At 42.9% G+C, this 18,519-nt stretch overlaps 1 protein-coding gene across 12 annotated transcripts in view; it reads left to right on the top strand.

The window, feature by feature from the left end:
• MAST4 (microtubule associated serine/threonine kinase family member 4) overlaps positions 1 to 18,519 on the top strand; it is a 620,856-nt gene that overhangs the window by 593,118 nt on the left and 9,219 nt on the right. For 9 of the 12 annotated variants that reach the window (XM_061393375.1, XM_061393374.1, XM_061393373.1 and 6 more), the window contains 4 exons: positions 3,883 to 4,083; positions 6,048 to 6,277; positions 6,800 to 6,922; positions 16,008 to 16,144. In XM_061393375.1, the coding sequence (XP_061249359.1) occupies positions 3,883 to 4,083; positions 6,048 to 6,277; positions 6,800 to 6,922; positions 16,008 to 16,144 (691 nt within the window). The remainder of the gene's footprint in view (positions 1 to 3,882; positions 4,084 to 6,047; positions 6,278 to 6,799; positions 6,923 to 16,007; positions 16,145 to 18,519) is intronic. The other 3 variants (XM_061393377.1, XM_061393376.1, XM_061393383.1) reach the window with 1 other exon arrangement.

Below are 18,519 nucleotides of genomic sequence, written 5' to 3'. Positions count from 1 at the left end.
TAACTCAAAGTGATGAGTAAGCAACCCTGTCAGACGGTCAGCAGGACCCTCAATAGCGTCTTAAATCACCACCTATACAGTGTAAGCCAGTTTTCCCTTCAGTGTTCAGATGGGTAGCTGTTTCCTTGAAGGAGCTGGTTTTTGTTGTGGGGCCATGTTATACCCAGTCACCGAATAGTCTCCACTCTAAACCCTCAGTCATTGCAGCAAAATTCTCATGCCATGAGGTTCACAGATTGAAAGGGGAGAGGGGAGTCAGAAATATCAACACAGTTCAAACTGATATCTTGTGTGGCTATGAAACCACTCCACTGCACACAAGTTTCCAGCCTCTAGGTAACTGGTGAAGACACTTCTGAGACACAGTGTGGTGTGTGGGAAGCAGTCCAGGGGGTTAGGCCTTTCCTGGGAGAACTCTTTTTGATGTTACTTTTGTGGGAAGTAAACCTTCCTGACCAGAAGAGCAGTGTCTCCACAGGTTTTTAGAATGCCTATGAATCATGGCAGAGAAGGCAATGGCACCCCACTCCAGTACTCTTGCCTGGAAAATCCGATGGACGGAGGAGCCTGGTAGGCTTCAGTCCATGGGGTTGCTAGGAGTTGGATACGACTGAGCAACTTCACTTTCACTTTTCACTTTCACACATTGGAGAAGGAAATGGCAACCCACTCCAGTATTCTTGCCTGGAGAATCCCAGGAATGGGGGAGCCTGGTGGGCTGCCGTCTATGGGGTCGCACAGAGTCGGACACAACCGAAGCGACTTAGCAGCAGCAGCAGCAATGTATCATGGATACTTGCGGCCCTTAATCACAGAGGTGTCCTCATTAAATGATTGGACTTACTCTTCCCTCAGAGCAAGCCCTTGAGGTGCATTTCAGATGTTATTTGGTTTATAAAAATGTTATTCATAGCACATCCTTCCACAGAGCAATATGCATTTATGCTTTCAAAAAATAAAAATATGGGTATGGCTTAAGGTTGCTATAATAAATGTTTTCATTAAGCCATATTCAGGATGCTATATTGATAACCATGAATGATTATCGTGAAATTTTTTTTAACTAACTGAATATTCAGTGTATAATTTTGTTTTGTTTTGAATCATTTCAAAATAACAACTTTTACAAACAGGGTTTATTTCCGCCTCACTAAAAGGTCTGGTTCTGCAGAACTTCATGTGAGCTGATAGTTGATCATGGGGAAAAATAATGTTGGGTTTTTCCCTTCTCTCTTTTCCTCTCAGTTCTGTTTCCATGTGGGATAATTCCACATGTCCTAACTTGGTAGAGCCAAGATAGTAGCAATGAAGAAGTGTGTGAAAACAAACTAGTAGCCTAGGATTCCTGTTCATCTTGGTATCGAATCAAATGTGGATATGTCAAGTGCTTTATATTTCTGGTTACTAAGTTCTCATGTGTTTCTTAGTTTATTATTTACTCTGAATAGGGCTGCCTCTATTTCACATTTATTCTTAATATGATGAATTGTTTATGATCTCTTGGACTCTTCTGCCTACTGACTCTCAGAAAGTTATAAGGGAGGGGGAGGGGAATGGTGTCTAAGCATTTGATTGATTACTTTCATAATTAAAAAAAAAAATCTGTCTCTGTCCTGCCATGCATTTTGATTAATAGATTCAAACCACCTTTCTCTCTGTCTCCCTCAGACACACACTAAAAATAATCAAAGACCTTGGGGGCCGTACAGAATAGAGAGATGAGCTGATTTGCTCATAGCCAAGGGTAATTAGGAAATCTGAAAACCGTGACTGTAGTAAAATTAAATTTGTTGATTTTTATATTGCTCCACCATCAAAAAGAAAGAACCCTTGACATTTACAGAACATTAAAGTGACATTATCCACCCTTGGCAGGAAAGACTCACACGTTTATATGCAGTGCTATGAAATGAGATGGCAGAGGCAAGCAGGGGGATGATAGAAGACACGCACTCCAGCACTGAGAGAAGCCCAGCTTTGTATGTGTTTCCTTCTCTCAACTACAATGTATTTGAATCAGTGAGAAGCAAAAGTCTTGAAAATTTAGGTTAGTGCTCGAACGCATCTGACAAATTATTCATCGTGAAGAGATTCAGCTTTCCAGTGCATACTTGTCAATGATCCCATCCAAACCAAACTAGAAGGGAGGAGTGAGCGTGTAACGTATCTCAGAGCAAGCTGAAGGTTTTTGAGGTGAGATTTGATTCGTGAAGCAGTTTTTGTCTAGTCCCTCAGCAGTTGATTTCTTAATTTAGAGTGAATAGGATAGATACACTGTTAAATGGGGTTGAGTTTGGCATATACAAGTGGAAAGAGGGTTGTTATTTGCCTTGAGATTATCTTCTTTAGTAGATATTTGCTATGAGCAAATCAGCTCATCTCTCTATTCTGTACGGCCCCCAAGGTCAGATGGGTGTCACACAGACGACTGGGAATCTTCTCCTGTGCCTACAGCGCCTGCAGCGCCTGGGTGGCCATGGACTGCACGGTTCTCAAGCCCCACTGTCCTGGGTCCTAGGCTCCCCTTAGCGTGGACCACGCCTGTGGGGTCATGCCACCTCTGTGAACTAGGACCGTGTCTAGCACTGCAACAGCAATGTGAGTTAAATCCAATTAAGCCTCTTTTCTAGGCAAAGAATGTCATGGTCAGCACTTTACAATGTGCTGGCTGGTCTTCCAAAGGATCATTTATAATGGTATTCAGTTCTCTCTGTGGATTGCATATCTTAATGTGATGATAGTGCTGATGATTTTTAAAGCACAGAGGGCTTCTAGTATAGCATTTAGAAAGAAAAGGGAGATAAGCATTGTTTTTTCTGGACAAATATGTATTATCAGTGATAAGGAAAAAGAAAGGAAAAAAACCCCAAAAAACTGATAGACCGTGAAAGAAAGAATAGGAGAAACGGAAAGAGATGGTCGTGTTACTTGTTTTTCACTATGTCACTGCTGACAAGAGAGAGCTGTCTTCACACTGGGCCTGTGCACTTACCAGACTGGGATCAGTGACATATTCTCTTACATTACTCTGCTGAGGGAAGTCCTAATTTTTTAACTTAAAAAAACCCTTCCGGTTTATATTCAGGGTAATAAAATTAAAAATAAAGAAGGCATGTGGCTGGCCTAGAGAGGGACAGATCTTCTCACTGGTCCAGGAATTTCAGGACAGGTCAGCATATGTCTGTGTCAAGACTAAAGCCAAGAAGACGTAGTGAGCCATTGGGTAATGCCGCGTGTAGTGAAGGAAACTCTTGGTCTTGGCTTGTGAAATTTACAAGGAGCTTAGAATGAAAGGAGGTGTGGGAGGTCAAAGGTGACACTTTAGGCACTTTTATGTAAGTTACATCCTGAGCCTAGTGTGAGATGAGTCTTGGAAAGATGGTAGTAGATGACAGGGGCATAAGTCTCTATGAAGTGACTGAATGATGTCCACTTAGCAAAAACCGGTATTAACTGCCTTGCTAATGCTGATCACTAGTATCATAGGATGATCGTGGTACGCTGTGGGCGGTCATGGGGTTCGTAAAGTGACGTTTGGTTCATGGCCTTTCACAGTGGGGTCAGGAGGAGGAATTGTCTATTAAAGTTGTAAATGATTCTAAAACGCAATTGTTCTTCTAGTTAAATGGAGTCAACTAAGAATTAATGGACCTGTGTACAAGGAGAATGGAATCTGGATGGACAGCTCTTTCATTCTCTCTCCTCCAACTCACCTTTCTCGAACCAGTCACTTGATTTCCATGTTTGCCTGACACCACGTGGACTCATGCGCCACCCGGGCCTCTGTTTCCCCGTGTTCGTCCTTCCCTCTCTCTCCTCCCTCCTCCCCAGCTCTCCTATCCCAAATTCTCCTGAAATGTTTATCCCTTCTTCTTTGCACAGTTGGCAGTTTTTCAGAGCACTTGGATCAGATAAATGGACGGAGCGAGTGTGTGGACAGTACAGACAATGCCTCCAAGCCCTCCAGTGAGCCCGCCTCTCACATGGCTCGGCAGCGCTTAGAAAGCACAGAGAAACAGAAAGCCTCGGGGAAAGTCACAAAGTCCCTTTCTGCCAGTGCCCTGTCCCTCATGATCCCAGGAGGTAGAGACATCGACTCGCATGAAACTGTGTGGCTTGTGCATGTGCCCCCCGCTCCCTGGCATGCTGGCTGAGATGCAAGACTGCTTGAACCAGTAATGGGTGGTGCCCTGGCACAGCCCTCCTGAGTGACTCCCTGGAGGGCCTCCAGGGCTCCCAGAAGACAAACGTGACTTACCCCTTCGCACTTCTTTCAGCAGCAGGAGATGAGGCAGGATCCCTCCCCACAAAGGCTTATTTCTTTTGTTTTCTTTCTTTTTCCTTTCTCCCCTCCCCAAGTTAAGTGATAAATTTCCCTCTTCTGAATAATTTTTCTTCCCTAGACCATGCATCATTTATACCCTTTACAGAGCTGTTTACAGCATCTGTGTCAGAAAGCTAAGTATAGTTTTTCTCATCTAATTAATGAGGAAATCAATATAGAGAACATACGTTTTTCATTTCTGGGGATGCAGAGTGTATCACAGACAGCACTGAAATTACAAGTTTTACCAGCCTTGTCTGTTGGGTTATGCTTCCTCCTACTGGTAGCCCGGTCATTTTCTGCCTTATATTTAAAAAACTGGGCTTAATTATGATTTTGTTGAATTGCGGTATTTTTCGACAACCTAGTTTTGCCTCTACTAATCACAAAGTCTGGTGTAATTTCACTGGCTGAGATGAAAATATACACACTGGTGCTTGTGACTTATCACTCAGATGACAGACAGTAAGAGAATGGAAGCGGCAGTCAAATTATATTGCAGATGGCTTGAAGTTGGAAGAATACAGACCATGTATAAAAGGGATTGTTTACATTTTTGAAATTTCAGATTTGTGCAGAAAGAAATGTTCATTGAGGGGGTAGTGCTCACTGTAGCATGCTCTGTTTTCTGGGAGATGTCCGTATAGCACCTTAAAACAAACACCCTAGTCTGAATGACTATTCACAAGCACAAGGCAATGGCTCCAGTGTGGTCAGTAAGTGGAATGTGGTCCAGTCCACTTTGAGAGCTGGTGAGAAAGCCCACCTCTTGGTGAGCGTGGGTCAGTTATTCAGTTTGGGGAGGTGAGGAAAGATGTATTGAGGAGAAGAGTCAGGGGCATGGCTTTCTTAGCAGTTTGGAGCTGTGTGTCCGCTCAGCCTTCTTCCTGCCTTTGCATGTTTTGAAGTTCCCTGCCCATCAGCGTGGGTCTGTTCAGCTGGCCTTTGGATGAGACAGAAGGTAGCCAGGAAAAAAGTGTCAAGATGCCACATGAAGTCAGAGTGAAAGAGCCTGGACATTGATACATTTAGCTAATTGTTCTCCTTTGGACAGATGTAAGATTCTTGCCTGGATAATCCCATGGACAGAGGAGCCTGGCAGACTTCCTGGTTCATGGGGTCAGAAACAGTCGGACATGACTGAGCACGCACACATCCCAAGAGTTACAACAGAAGATAGTCTGGATACTTTGAGCTTGCTGTGGCCGCAGTCTTACTCACTGCACTCCGGGAGTCTTCAATAGCACTGGCCTTTCGTAGCCTGGCCCTTACTGAGCTCAGATTTCAACCACAGCATCTTGTTGTAGATTATTCTTTTTCATACACAACACACACAACAGGTGTGCGTGCACAATTTCATATGACCAGTTAGGATTTGTTTAGATTCACATAGATGAAACAGTGACAAGAACCATAAAGAAAACGTGTGTTTGTTCATAAAACAAGGAAAACAGGATAGAATTGGTGTTGAAGAATATGAAGTGAGTTTTTCTTAAAATTTCTCTATCCACCTGCATTATCCTCTCAGAAACCTTGCTGGAACTGCAGGTACTATTTGAAGAGAATCAGTTCTTATCATAGTAATAAGGAATGATTCTTTTATAGGAAAGTTACCATTACAGTGTTTTCCTGATGCAAATTGTTTTGTCAGTACTCACTCAGTAATGCGGCTTCCCTGGTGGCTCAGTCGGTAGAGCTTTGATGACTGGCTTCTTTGTTGCAGATATGTTTGCTGTCTCTCCGCTGGGAAGTCCGATGTCTCCCCATTCCCTGTCCTCGGACCCTTCTTCCTCAAGGGATTCCTCTCCCAGCCGAGATTCTTCAGGAGCTTCTGCCAGTCCGCACCAGCCCATTGTGATCCACAGTTTGGGGAAGAACTATGGTTTCACCATTCGAGCCATCCGGGTGTACGTGGGAGACAGCGACATTTACACAGTGCATCATATCGTTTGGGTGAGACTTTCTTTCTGGCCAGTTTTCATTCCCAGCAAACTAGAGAATGAATGATCAGCTGAGGCATAGTTAACAACAAATGAGTTTCCTGGTAAGCTGGCGTCTGGGACCTGCTTCATATGCTTGCCCTTTATCTGTGTGGGAGGACTGAATTTAGCAAAAGTTAATTCTTTTTAATAATTTTGTTAGTCTTCAAATCTGATTATCCACTCTATATACCAAGCTTGTAGAAATAGTACAAAATAGTCCTATTTTTATCCTTCTTTTCTTAGTCTTTTCCACCTGGCCTTCTTTTTTTCTAAAATACTTTCTCAGGTCACCTGAAATAATGCTAAAGGAACCATAGGAATTACCCTTTTTAGGAGGATGGCAGAACAAAAATAGTGAGCCATGTTTTACTGGTTTCCTCTTAGAATCACAGGATCATTTGTTGAACTCAGAATATTGTGCTGCAAGAGAACAGTAGGTGTCAGGGTTGTCATCTGTTTGCTTCCTAATGTATCTTCTCCTCCTGAATTTTAGAATGTAGAAGAAGGAAGTCCAGCTTGCCAGGCAGGACTGAAAGCTGGGGATCTGATCACACACATCAATGGAGAACCGGTGCATGGACTTGTCCACACAGAAGTTATAGAGCTCCTGCTAAAGGTACTGTCTTTTTTGATGTTAGGGCCATCTAGATGAAGCAGGTAGCCAGAAAGAACTAGCACCAAAAGTTCTTCACTCAAGTTCTAGTGTTCTTCTGTAGGGACTATCCATACACACTCAGTCTCTTTGCTGAGAAAGCGTTCAGTGGTCTGTTTAACATAAAGGCAAGAACAACATGAATTTTTTGGTTTTACATCATGAAATCCACTTTCATGTATCTGCCACAGTCACTTCCTAATTTAAGTTTTCTTCTTATCCTAAATTACAAATAGAGTGCTCTTTTTTTGTGTATCACACGTAGTAAAATTTGTTTGGAAATCATCCATCCTCGGTGCGATTTTCTTTAGCAACTTTCAGTACATCTTATTCTATTATGGCAGAAGACAGTGGTATTAAACTGTGAGGTCAGGTCTGAAGCTTGATTTGAGAGTTGGGTTTCTTTGGAAGCTAGAGCTGTGAATATATAATAGGTGGTAACGGAAGAAGGGATGCTAGCAGTCACTAGACCTTTCTCTCCTTGTACAAATAAATTTGAATGTAGATCAGTCTTTACTTGGAATTAAGCTGATTCAAGCCAATGGAGTAGGAAGATCACAAAGAGCATGAATGTGATGAAGAGAGATGATCTACACTCATTCTCTCATTTCTATTGGGCTGTTTGCTTTGCCACTGCTAGCTAAAGAATTGAGAAGGCAATGGCAACCCACTCCAGTACTCTTGCCTGGAGAATCTCATGGGCAGAGGATCCTGGTGGGCTGCAGTCCATGGGGTCGCTAAGAGTCGGACATGACTGGGCGACTTCACTTTCACTTTTCACTTTCATGCATTGGAGAAGGAAATGGCAGCCCACTCCAGTGTTCTTGCCTGGAGAATCCCAGGGACGGGGGAGCCTGGTGGGCTGCCATCTATGAGGTCGCACAGAGTCAGACATGACTGAAGCGACTTAGCAGCAGCAGCAGCAGCAGCAGCTAAAGAATATAAAGTTATAGCCCCAAATATGAATCTGGTTAAAACAAAGATGAATCTAAGTCTCGATTTTAAGTTTTTTCAAGGAAAAAATCCTATCTGTGATTAAAGAAAAAATACAATCATTAATTGTAGGATTGTTTTACATGTCAGCAGATTTATAGATGACTTCTCAGTGTGAACACAGGGAGGGATTACTAGGGGCTGTCAGAGAGGTGTGAGCCATCGCCTCAGATAGCCTGCAGCCTGTTGAGAAACAAAACATGAACACATGCTTGTCATTTAAACAACATGCATTCAGACTGTTTCTAGAGCACTTGCTAGGCAGGTACCATGGTAGACACTGGTGACGTGTCTAGACACGGTAGACATTGGAAATCAAGGTACAGTTCTTACCTTGCGGACTATGAGGGACATAGGGGATGTATGCAGGTAGATGAAGTTCAGCTTGATTAGCAGAGCCATAGCAGGGGGAGGAATGCCATACTTCTGCAGAGAATATTCTGTGAATAGGGAGAGTCATCGCCCAGAAGTGACACTGAACTGAAACTTGAAAGAAACTTGGGAATTTGGAATTAGTGCAGGTAGGTGGGTGTACAAAGTCTTTGATAAGTAAGTAAGCCTTTGATAAGTGACTTTTATCCTTCTTTCTGTCATCCCCCAGCCAACACAAGTGTATTCTTCAAAAGATTCAGGGTCTGGCCCACATTCTGAGAGTAGTAATAGAATGTACATTCAAAGGTCCGTTGTGAAGTAACAGATTGTAGGGAAGTTATTGCCATTGATCAGTCCACAGCATTAATGAAATTTTGGTCTTGACTTCAGGCCCCATGGGAGTAGGTGACTGTCTGCTATCCTCCATACCTACGGGTGGTTCCCTTAACTCTAGTCAACTTTCTCACAAAGGCATAGCATTGCTCACTGGAGGAATAGGATGAATATTGAGGGGACATTGCAGAGCCATAGGCAGTATGGGAAGCCAGCCGTGGCCGTGCTGAAAACGTGGCAGGTCTGACGACAGCCCCGCAGGAGAGACATGGAGCTACTATTAAAGCTCCCCACGTCATCCCTGCATTTACACGGTGCCTGGTTTGCAGCTGGGTACTCAGAAAAGGGTTGTAGAATTGAGGTGACTAGTAGGGTTCTCCCTCGCTTGCTGTCCAAAAGTCACCATGGGAGGAGCCAAGCACCACACAGCTACTTGTGTTATGTCTTCATGTACGTGCTGTTCAGTTTGGGAGTAAAACCTTGAGATGGCTGGAGTCTCTCTGCACTTTGCAGTATGCCTACTGAGTAGTACACCTGTGCTCAGTCGCTCATCGTGTCCGACTCTTTGCAACCCTTTGGACTATAGCCTGCCAGGCTCCTCCATCCATGGGGTTTTTCAGGCAAGAATTCTGGAGCAGGTTGCCATTTCAAAACAGGTAGCATTTCTGGAACCTACATGGGTAAGACTTGAATTTTTTTCTTTTCATTCACCATCTGTTTCTGGTAATATTACTTGTCCAACTGCCATGGAACAACTGTCTCCTAGTAAGTGCCCGCAAAATGGGAGGCAGAGCAGGATTGTGGACTTTTGAGAGTCCTTTGCTGTGAGAGTCCCCTGAAATGACCTCAGACTTCCCAAGACAAAATTCAAGAAGAGGTCAAAGATTCATGAGTCTGACCAGCCTCTTCTCTCGTAGTACCTGACCCAGGTCCAGGGATACCCCATTGCTGGCTCACATCGACCCTTTGTGAGTAAGGGCCCAGGCTCTACCTGCTATAGCCTGTTTGTCTTTCCAGTGGTGTAGGGACTACAAAGGTAGGCAGAGAGGTACTTCTCTCTCCCAAGTGCTCCTTGAGCTTTTCTAGGACATCCCTTTTGTTTAGATGATAAAGCTATGTTTTATATGTGAGTTTCTTTTCTTTGTCAACTCACCTGACTAGAAGTTTTCCAGGTTTTGGCATCAGCAGTTCAAAGATGGTCGAATGGATTTTAAATGGCAGTAGGTTTGACCTCTTCCGTTCTTTGTAGCAGTATTACGCTACATGCATCTTAGGTCCTGGCACAGTATATCTTTATATTATTTCTTGCATTTGCTCATAAAATCAGAAGAAAAAATAACAAGCTGAAATATACATATCTTTAGGAAATATGCCTTCTGTTTATTTTGCTGAGACATATTTGATCTCTTTCATAATTTATTTTATAAAACATTTTCATATGATTTTGGATTTTAAAATGACTCTTCCTACTTCTGTGAAATTTGAACGTATGTTTCTCCTGAACGTCTCTGGCAAGGTCTCCGAAAAGGGTCAGTCAATTCCGTTTATAACATTTTGTCCTCCTCTGGTTACGGAGTGCCTGCATTCCTGGATCTGGTTGACCTATGTCCCTGAAATGCCACGAACATGCTGTAACGGAGAGGTTTGGCATCCTCCTGGGCCATGGCGTGCTGTCTCACATCTAAGCAGAGGATTCTGCCTCTGGCTCATAAAGGAAGCTCTCAAAAGAGCAACCCGTGTAAGGAAACAGAGTGGATACAGGGGATTTAATGATCTTCCCAAGGAACTGTGTTATCGTGCATCTTTCTCCTAAATGTGAATAGTGATTCTTGGCAAAGGATCAAGTGACTAGTACCAGTCCTGGACTCCCATGCGCCGTCAGTGGCAGACCATCAGGGTGGTAGCTATATTTTCGTATTCTCACATGCTGTTTACCCTATGCTTTATACTTGCAAACTACTTCACAAAATCTCATGGCATCCTCAGAAAAAGGTAGAAGAGCCATCACATAGGGCTATATATATTTTTAGAAATCCATGTGCGATACTGGGCTTCCCTGATGGCTCAGATGATACAGAATCCAGCCTACAGTGCAGGAGACCCCAGTTTGATCCCTGGATGGCAAAGATCCCCTGGAGAAGGGAAGGGCAACCCACCCCAGTATTCTTGCCTGGAGAATTCCATGGACAGAGGAGCCTGGCGGGCTACAGTCCGTGGGATCACAGACAGACACAACTAAGCTACTGACACTGTGTGATACTTATTTATCTTCTGGATTGTGAACATATTAAGCGTATTCCCTGTGTCAGGGCTTCACTTTTGGTCTCACTTACCCTCAGCTTCAAAGTGAGCATGCTGTGAAAGCACCAACTTACGTGCACAAAGAAGCAAAGTCATGGTTATTCGGTTCCGTTCCCCATCGGCTCTGTGAATCCCTGAAAATGTGCTTCCTCGGTGTTGCCTCAAACCCCTCCAGCCACCGGGAGTTAATCACCTCCATCCAGATTACAAGTAGCTTGCTTAAAGAACTTTCCCACAGCACCGAAATTGCTCTCTCCCCACTATGGTGGAATGTGGAGGCCACGTGGACCCAGTCATACCCCCTGCTCACATGACTACCTGCCTAGTGTAGCCTCTCAAATGCAGGAAACCCCCTATTCAGCCAGGTTGCTTTCTTAGGACAGCATTAGTTTAAATGCCCAGTCATAAGAGAAGCTAAAATAACACCAGCCGCTTCCTCAGTATTTCCTTTCCTTAAACTCTGGGAACCCCTGGATACTAAAATGGGGGCTAAAAGAGCGTGATTATTGCCAATTTTACATATTAACTGGGTCCCCAGAATGTGCAGAGTTGTGTGAGGTACCAAAGGGTCACACAGCAGATGGCGCGCATGAATAGTAGGTAGTCAAGAGCACTTTGCATGAATAAATTCAGGTCATCCTCGTAGCCTGTGCACAGGTGCTGTACACAGAATTGTCCCCATTTTACGGATGAAGAAATTAAAGCAAGGAGAAGCTAGCAAAGCAGCCAAGGTTCCGTGCTAGGAAAGAGCAGAAGAGGATTTGCATACCGGCAGGGCAGCCCCAGAGCCTGAGCTTTCAGCTAGCATACCGCCACGCTCCGGACGTGAGGTCTGGTTGCCAGAAACTTAGAGCTCAGTGTTCGCAGGAGAAACGGTTGCAGTGCTAGGCTACAATCAGGGTGTCAAGCCAAGGAACGGTCTGTAAATAGGGCCCAAGTGCAGAAGGAGAGAGAGCTTTCCACCACGGTGGGCAGGCAGAGAGTTGGGGGTTTTCTGTGCAGGGCTGTGAAGGGTGGGTGGAGGTTCATGTAAGGGAAGCAGTGCAAGATGGTCTAGGCACAATAAAATGATGCTTTAAACCACAAAAACAGGAAACTCAAAGTACTTGAGGTGCATGAGTAAACCAGTGTGGCTGGAGCCTGAGTTCATGGCATCTGGGATGCAGTGTGCAGGTGGCTAGGGCTGGATCGTGGAGAGTATGAATGGGGCAAGGACGCAGGTATGGGAGGAACGCATTCCCCATGCGTATTGTGCAGAGGAAGAAATGCGAAAGCACTGTAGCTCAGAGAGACACCCAAGGCCAGATGATGAACTAATGTGGAGTCAGAGTGAGAGAAGAGGCTGGGCAGCCTGACTTCTGCTTTTGTATTCAGTTCAGCCAGCTTAAAGTAACTTCCTCCCCACCATTCACTAATCACACAAGTGGTTTAAAGTAATGCGTAACTTAATAGAACATTTGACAGTCTTCTGGCCCCATTTTGTTGTTGTTGCTTTTTGAAATAGTGCCACAGAATCTCTCTAAGAGATTGTTCCTTCTTCAAAAGAATTTGTTGAGGTCAAAGGACCCAGTAAAATAAATTGCCAATTCTAGCAACACTTGCTATAGCTGATGGGTCCACCAGGCGGCAGGCTGCACAATTCTCACCTGTTCCCCATAAAATTATTTTTCAGTCATTTACTTACCATTTTTGTCATCATTAACTTTTTCAAGCAAATGTTTGCACTCTGCATTTTTTTCTGTCTGTATTTCCTCTTAGGGAGGTTATCTCTTTGTGTATTTCCATAAGTCAAGGGAACTGTCCCCTGAAACAGCCCTATGTAGACACAAACTAAAAACTAGGTTTGTTTGTCTTTTTTGAGTTTTTTCTTTTAATTTTTAAAATTTTTATTTACATTTTAATTGGTGGAAAATTGCTTTACAATTTTGTATTGGTTTCTGCCGTACAACAATGTGAATAATTATACATGCATTCTTTCCCTCCTGAGCCTCCCTCCCCTCCTCCCCACCCCACCCCTTTAGGTCATCACAGAGTGCCAGGCTGGGCTTCTATGTTCTTTAGCAATTTCCCCCAAAGTATTTTACACATGATAGTCTGTATATGTCAATACTGCTTGTGTAAAGGGACATTTGTACAAAGGTTAAGGGTGCGCTCTGATTCAACAAACTCCAGCCGTAACTTTCCTAATGAAAAATGTTAAGCATTTTACTATATTTATCTCATACAATGTATATGATATTTTTAAAACTGGACTGTATCAGGAGGGATAGCAGTGGTTCAGGCTTAGACTGCTCGTGGGCTCCAGCAGCCCCAGTGATCACTATGGCTCCGTGTCCTCTCTGATGTGATATAGTGAAGGATGGAAGAAGCCCGATGACGGACCAACGCCCATCACACTGTTGCCCCTTTCCTTCCCCTGAGGCATTTAGGGAAAACCGAAACATGAGGCTGGCCTCAGTCAAACTGTGAAGAACAAACCCCATTCCAGACCTTTTCATCCTTAAACGTGGAGTTTTCAGTTTAAAGAATAAATTGAATGCCAGTCTCTACTACCAGATAAAGGTTTACTTTGAAAGTTTTGGCATCTGCTTATAAATATAAGACAAGTAATTTATTTTTTCAGAATGAAAAACATCTTTTTCCCGTGTTAAAATTCAAATCCCATTTCCCTAAAATATATATATATATATTTTTACAGTTATGGCACAAAGTATGGGATTATATGTTCTTAAATATATAAAGAACTCAAAAATCATTAATTTTCAGTTGATTATTGATTTTTAGATACAAAATTGGATGTAAGACATGAACAAATCCTTATCTACAGAAATAAAAACAATGAAAAATAAATGAGACGAAATCCAGCTTTGTTAATACCCAAAGAACAAAGATTAAAACTTGATGTAACTTTTTCCTATAAAATTGGCAATTTATTTAATATTAGTATTCAGTTCTGACAGGCGTGTGCTAAGATGGGTCCTCATGTGCTGCTGGTAAGAGTTTAAATTGACATGAACTTTCTGGAAATTAGTGCATTAGTGTGTACCACCAGTCTTTAAAAAGTTCAACTAGACCCTCCAATTCAGTGTATTGAGTCTAGTTAGATAATCTAAGGAAAATATCAGAGGTTAGGACACTAATTTATAAATAAAGATACTTATTTCAACTTTTACAAGAATTGGAAAATAGAAAACAAGAGCTATAAGGAAACAGTTAAATTGTGATTTACCTATCTCATGGAACACTTTTAAATAGCCAGTAAAAATTATGTGAAGGAATATTCAGTGATAAAGTGCAAGTTTTTCAAAGTTATGCAATGTGAAGTGAAAGAAAAACTATTAGATTAAGATTAAAATTACTTATAAAGTATGTCTACATATATATATATATATATGCATAATTTTTACATGCTTAATAAAAGACTAGCAGGAAATATACAGAAATATTACCAGCATTAGCTGAGTGGTAGGCAATGGCACCCCACTCCAGTACTCTTGCCTGGAAAATCCCATGGACGGAGGAGCCTGGTGGGCTGCAGTCCATGGGGTCACGAAGAGTCGGACACGACTGAGCAACTTCACTTTCACTTTTCACTTTCATGCACTGGAGAAGGAAATGGCAACCCACTCCAGTGTTCTTGCCTAGAGAATCCCAGGGACAGGGGAGCCTGGTGGGCTGCCGTCTATGGGGTCGCACAGAGTCGGACACGACTGAAGCGACTTAGCAGCAGCAGGCTTCTCAATGATTTTTTAAAATATATATACATTATTGTTTCCTTCTAATAATGGAACGTATTACTTTCCAAGTTGGGTGGAGAAGTGGATGTTGATATTTAAACAATCTGTTTTTTCAGTCCCCTGCCCGACCATACTCAACTCCCCATCTCTTAACATCACTTAGATCTGAGTTGCTAGGCATCTTCCAGGCATAGGCCTTTTAAAAGGCCCTGCTATGTATACTTCTTATCTTTTTAAGGTAATCAGGACCATCTGTGACTTTGAAAGGATATGATTCTCCCTTGGTTATTAAGAAATTCAAGAAGAGATCAGTGAAAGTGAAGTGAAGGGGGAGGGTTCTGCCCACCTGTCCAGGGCACCCCCTCACCCTGGCCCCTGACTCTGCTCTCAAATCCACCCCTAGGGCCTATCCAGCAAGCCTCGGTCCCAGATTCAAGTCGAGGGGCACAGAAACCCCCAGGAATGACCTTACCGCTCCCGACCTGACAAAGCAGAGGCTGCTTTACACCTGCTGGCATACACTTTCCAGCTCTGCTGGGCTGACAGGTTCTGGTGCTAGAAAAGAAAACTAAAAATAATTAAAGATAAAAGTCTCATTCAGTTGTGCTGCTTTATGATTTCTAGGTCAAAGGAAAAACACAAAAAGGAGAGAAAAGAAAAATAAATCAACCAAGAGCACAGTGTCTCTGGGCATGTTTACACTTAATACATATGCATGAATGTAACTGTTTTTTGTGGAGCCCTTTCCATGTGTCACTCTGGGTGCTAACGGCTTTACACACTATATCCCCTTGATCCTCAGATGAGCCCTAGGAGACAGGTGTGACTCTGCTGCAACGTGGTCCAGAGGAAAACAAGTGCTCAGGTCACAGGCTCAGATTTAAACTCAGCTCTGCTGGGCTTCCCAGTTGGCTCAGTGGTAAAGAATCCACCTGCCAATGCAGGAAACGCAAGAGATGCAGGTTCAATCCCTGGGTCAGGAAGATCCCCTGGAGTAGGAAATTGCAACCCACTCCAGTATTCTTGCCTGGAAAATTCCATGGACAGAGGAACCTGGAGGGCAGCAGTTCATGGGTTGCGAGGAGTTTGACACAACTGAGCACAGCAGCTGTGGGATCCACATCCCGCCACCTTAAGGAGACCTCACATTGTTTATTTCCACCCCGTTTACCAGGACTTCACTACCTGAAGGCTCCTTGACACGTGGTCATGTCCGTCCTTTTGGATGTTTATTTGTCTTTGGATCTCCTGTATCTTTTCTGGCCTTGTTTCATCACAACATTTCCCTTTAATACCACCTCATTTTTTTATAGAGTGGAAATAAGGTGTCAATCACGACCACCCCATTTGAAAACACATCAATCAAAACGGGACCGGCCAGGAGAAACAGCTATAAGAGCCGGATGGTGAGGCGGAGCAAGAAATCTAAGAAGAAGGAAAGTCTGGAAAGGTGAGTTAGAACCGTCCTCTTCCTGGGTTTGGTGTGTTCCCACACTGAAGGAAAATTACTCCTCACTTAATTTAAATGCTTGCATGTGAGGAAGATCTATTTCTCTGTAAGACATGTTGCCTTGTGGTTCACATGTACTTATACACTAGAGTTTATATTCATTCATAACAGCATTATGTTTCATAATGAAAAGATTTATGTAGTTACACTGTAGAATTTAGATTACTTTTTCTCATGTGTGAGAACCATGAAAAGCTCTGCTTTTTCTTAAGTTTCCAGACTTCATTTCAGTTGGATTTGAAGAACTAAAACTTCAGGTAGCTTTTAGCATTAAATCTATATTTAATATATTATATCTATCTATCTATATATATATATTATATCTATATTTAATCCATCTAAAAACACCAGGGAAGCCGTGGTAGCTCAGTGGTTGGTAAAGAATCTACCTGCAATGCAGGGGATGTGGGTTTGATCCCTGGGTTGGGAAGATCCCCTGGAAGAGGGCATGGAAACCCACTCCAGTTGGGTTGCCTGGAGAATCCCATGGACAGAGGAGCCTGGCAGGCTACAGTCCATGGAGTCAGGAAAGAGTTGGACATGACTTAGCAACTAAACAATAGTAATAATAAATAATCCAAAAACATACAGTTGCTATTTTTGAATGCCAGATATTCTAAGATAACTAGATCTTCAAAGCATCCAAATAAGCCTAGAAATAAAAAGGCTTTGTTTTACTGCCTGAAAGTCTATTACACATTAGCACTATGAAAGGCATCTGAGTATCATTTAGTGCCCTGTGTAGACACTGGTGAGGGGTGTGTCCGTGTGTGTATATGTGTGTGTGTGTGGAAGTTTCTTCCAAACAATTGTCCAGATGTGCTCCCTGCACGAGAAGACAGCATCTTGACTCTACCCACTTGAATTTGGTGCTTTGGATCACAGTATAAGGACTTTAGTGCGGCTGCTGCTGCTGCTGCTAAGTCACTTCAGTCGTGTCCGACTCTGTGAGACCCCATAGACGGCAGCCCATGAGGCTCCCCCGTCCCTGGGATTCTCCAGGCAAGAACACTGGAGTGGGTTGCCATTTCCTTCTCCAATGCATGAAAGTGAAAAGTGAAAGTGAAGTCACTCAGTCGTGTCCAACTCTTCGCGATCCCATGGACTGCAGCCCACCAGGCTCCTCCATCCATGGGATTTTCCAGGCAAGAGAACTGGAGTGGGGTGCCATTGCCTTCTCCGGATTTTAATGCTAGAAAAGAAAAATATGCAAATGAAAAAAGCAATGATTGTTAACTCCAGGAAAGACAAATTTGTATAAGAAAGGAAAATAGAATTATGCTTTTCATGGCCAAACTATGAACAGTATTTATTGTGTAAAATAAAGTATCGACCTTTTGTTCCTAACCAAAAATTTGGTTTAGCTCAACTGGGAGGAAATGTGCTTGTTTAGAAGGGGAATAGATTGTTATAAGGGCTAAATTTTCATCTTCGGTGGTAGGAAATCAACAGATAATTTCTAGGATTGAAAAAACAGCATAAGCACATTACATAGAAATTTGCAGACAGCTAAAAGAGTAGAAAGAGTTTCACTGGGGATCGGGGACAAGGCAGAACAGAGCTATTTTTCATTATAAGCTTATAAAGCTATTTGACTTTTTGACCCAAGCACATTTATTACTGTGATTAAAAGTACACATCCGTGCACACACACACATACATTGTTATCCTTTTTTTTTTTTTTTTTAATGTGAGCTTTATATTTTGAGTGTGTGTTGGGTCATATAGAACACACTGCTTCAAGGGATAGTAGAGTGGAAAATGTGTGACTCAGCCCCTGGAGATGAAGGAACCCTATACCTGCTTTTCAAAGCCATCTGAAGCTGTGCTTTTAACTTTAGGACGTGCTTGTTGGCACTCACTACACATTTGCCCTCTGCTGAAGCGTGGTGTCTGCTGCCCTGCTGATACGATAAGCTTCAGTTCACCTTCCTCAGTTTTTCTGTGTAAATGAACAGCCTCCATTGTCCATAGGAATATTCAGGAGTTCACGAAGGAATAAGCACAGCAAACAGCCCCTCAAGGATGAAAGCCTCTACCCAGCAGATCACCATTAAAGAATCCAATATTCCAAATGACAGTTTTTCTTCCAGGGATTTACTTTGTACTGTCTCTTAATTTAATTGTATCAGTGTGTTCAGAGCTATATTCTTGGAAGCTTTCAGGCAAAAAACAGTATCCTCAAAAACCTGACATACAAATAAATGAATAAGCATTTATTCTTAGTTGCTCAGTCATGTCCAGCTCTTTGCGACCCCATGGACTGTAGCCTGCAAGGCTCCTCTGTGCCTGAAATATTCCTGACAAGAAGACTG

This window comes from Bos javanicus, chromosome 20 (genome assembly GCF_032452875.1).
Source record: "Bos javanicus breed banteng chromosome 20, ARS-OSU_banteng_1.0, whole genome shotgun sequence".
NCBI classification, from domain to species: domain Eukaryota; kingdom Metazoa; phylum Chordata; class Mammalia; order Artiodactyla; family Bovidae; genus Bos; species Bos javanicus.
This window is presented reverse-complemented; position numbering and strand designations above follow the sequence as displayed.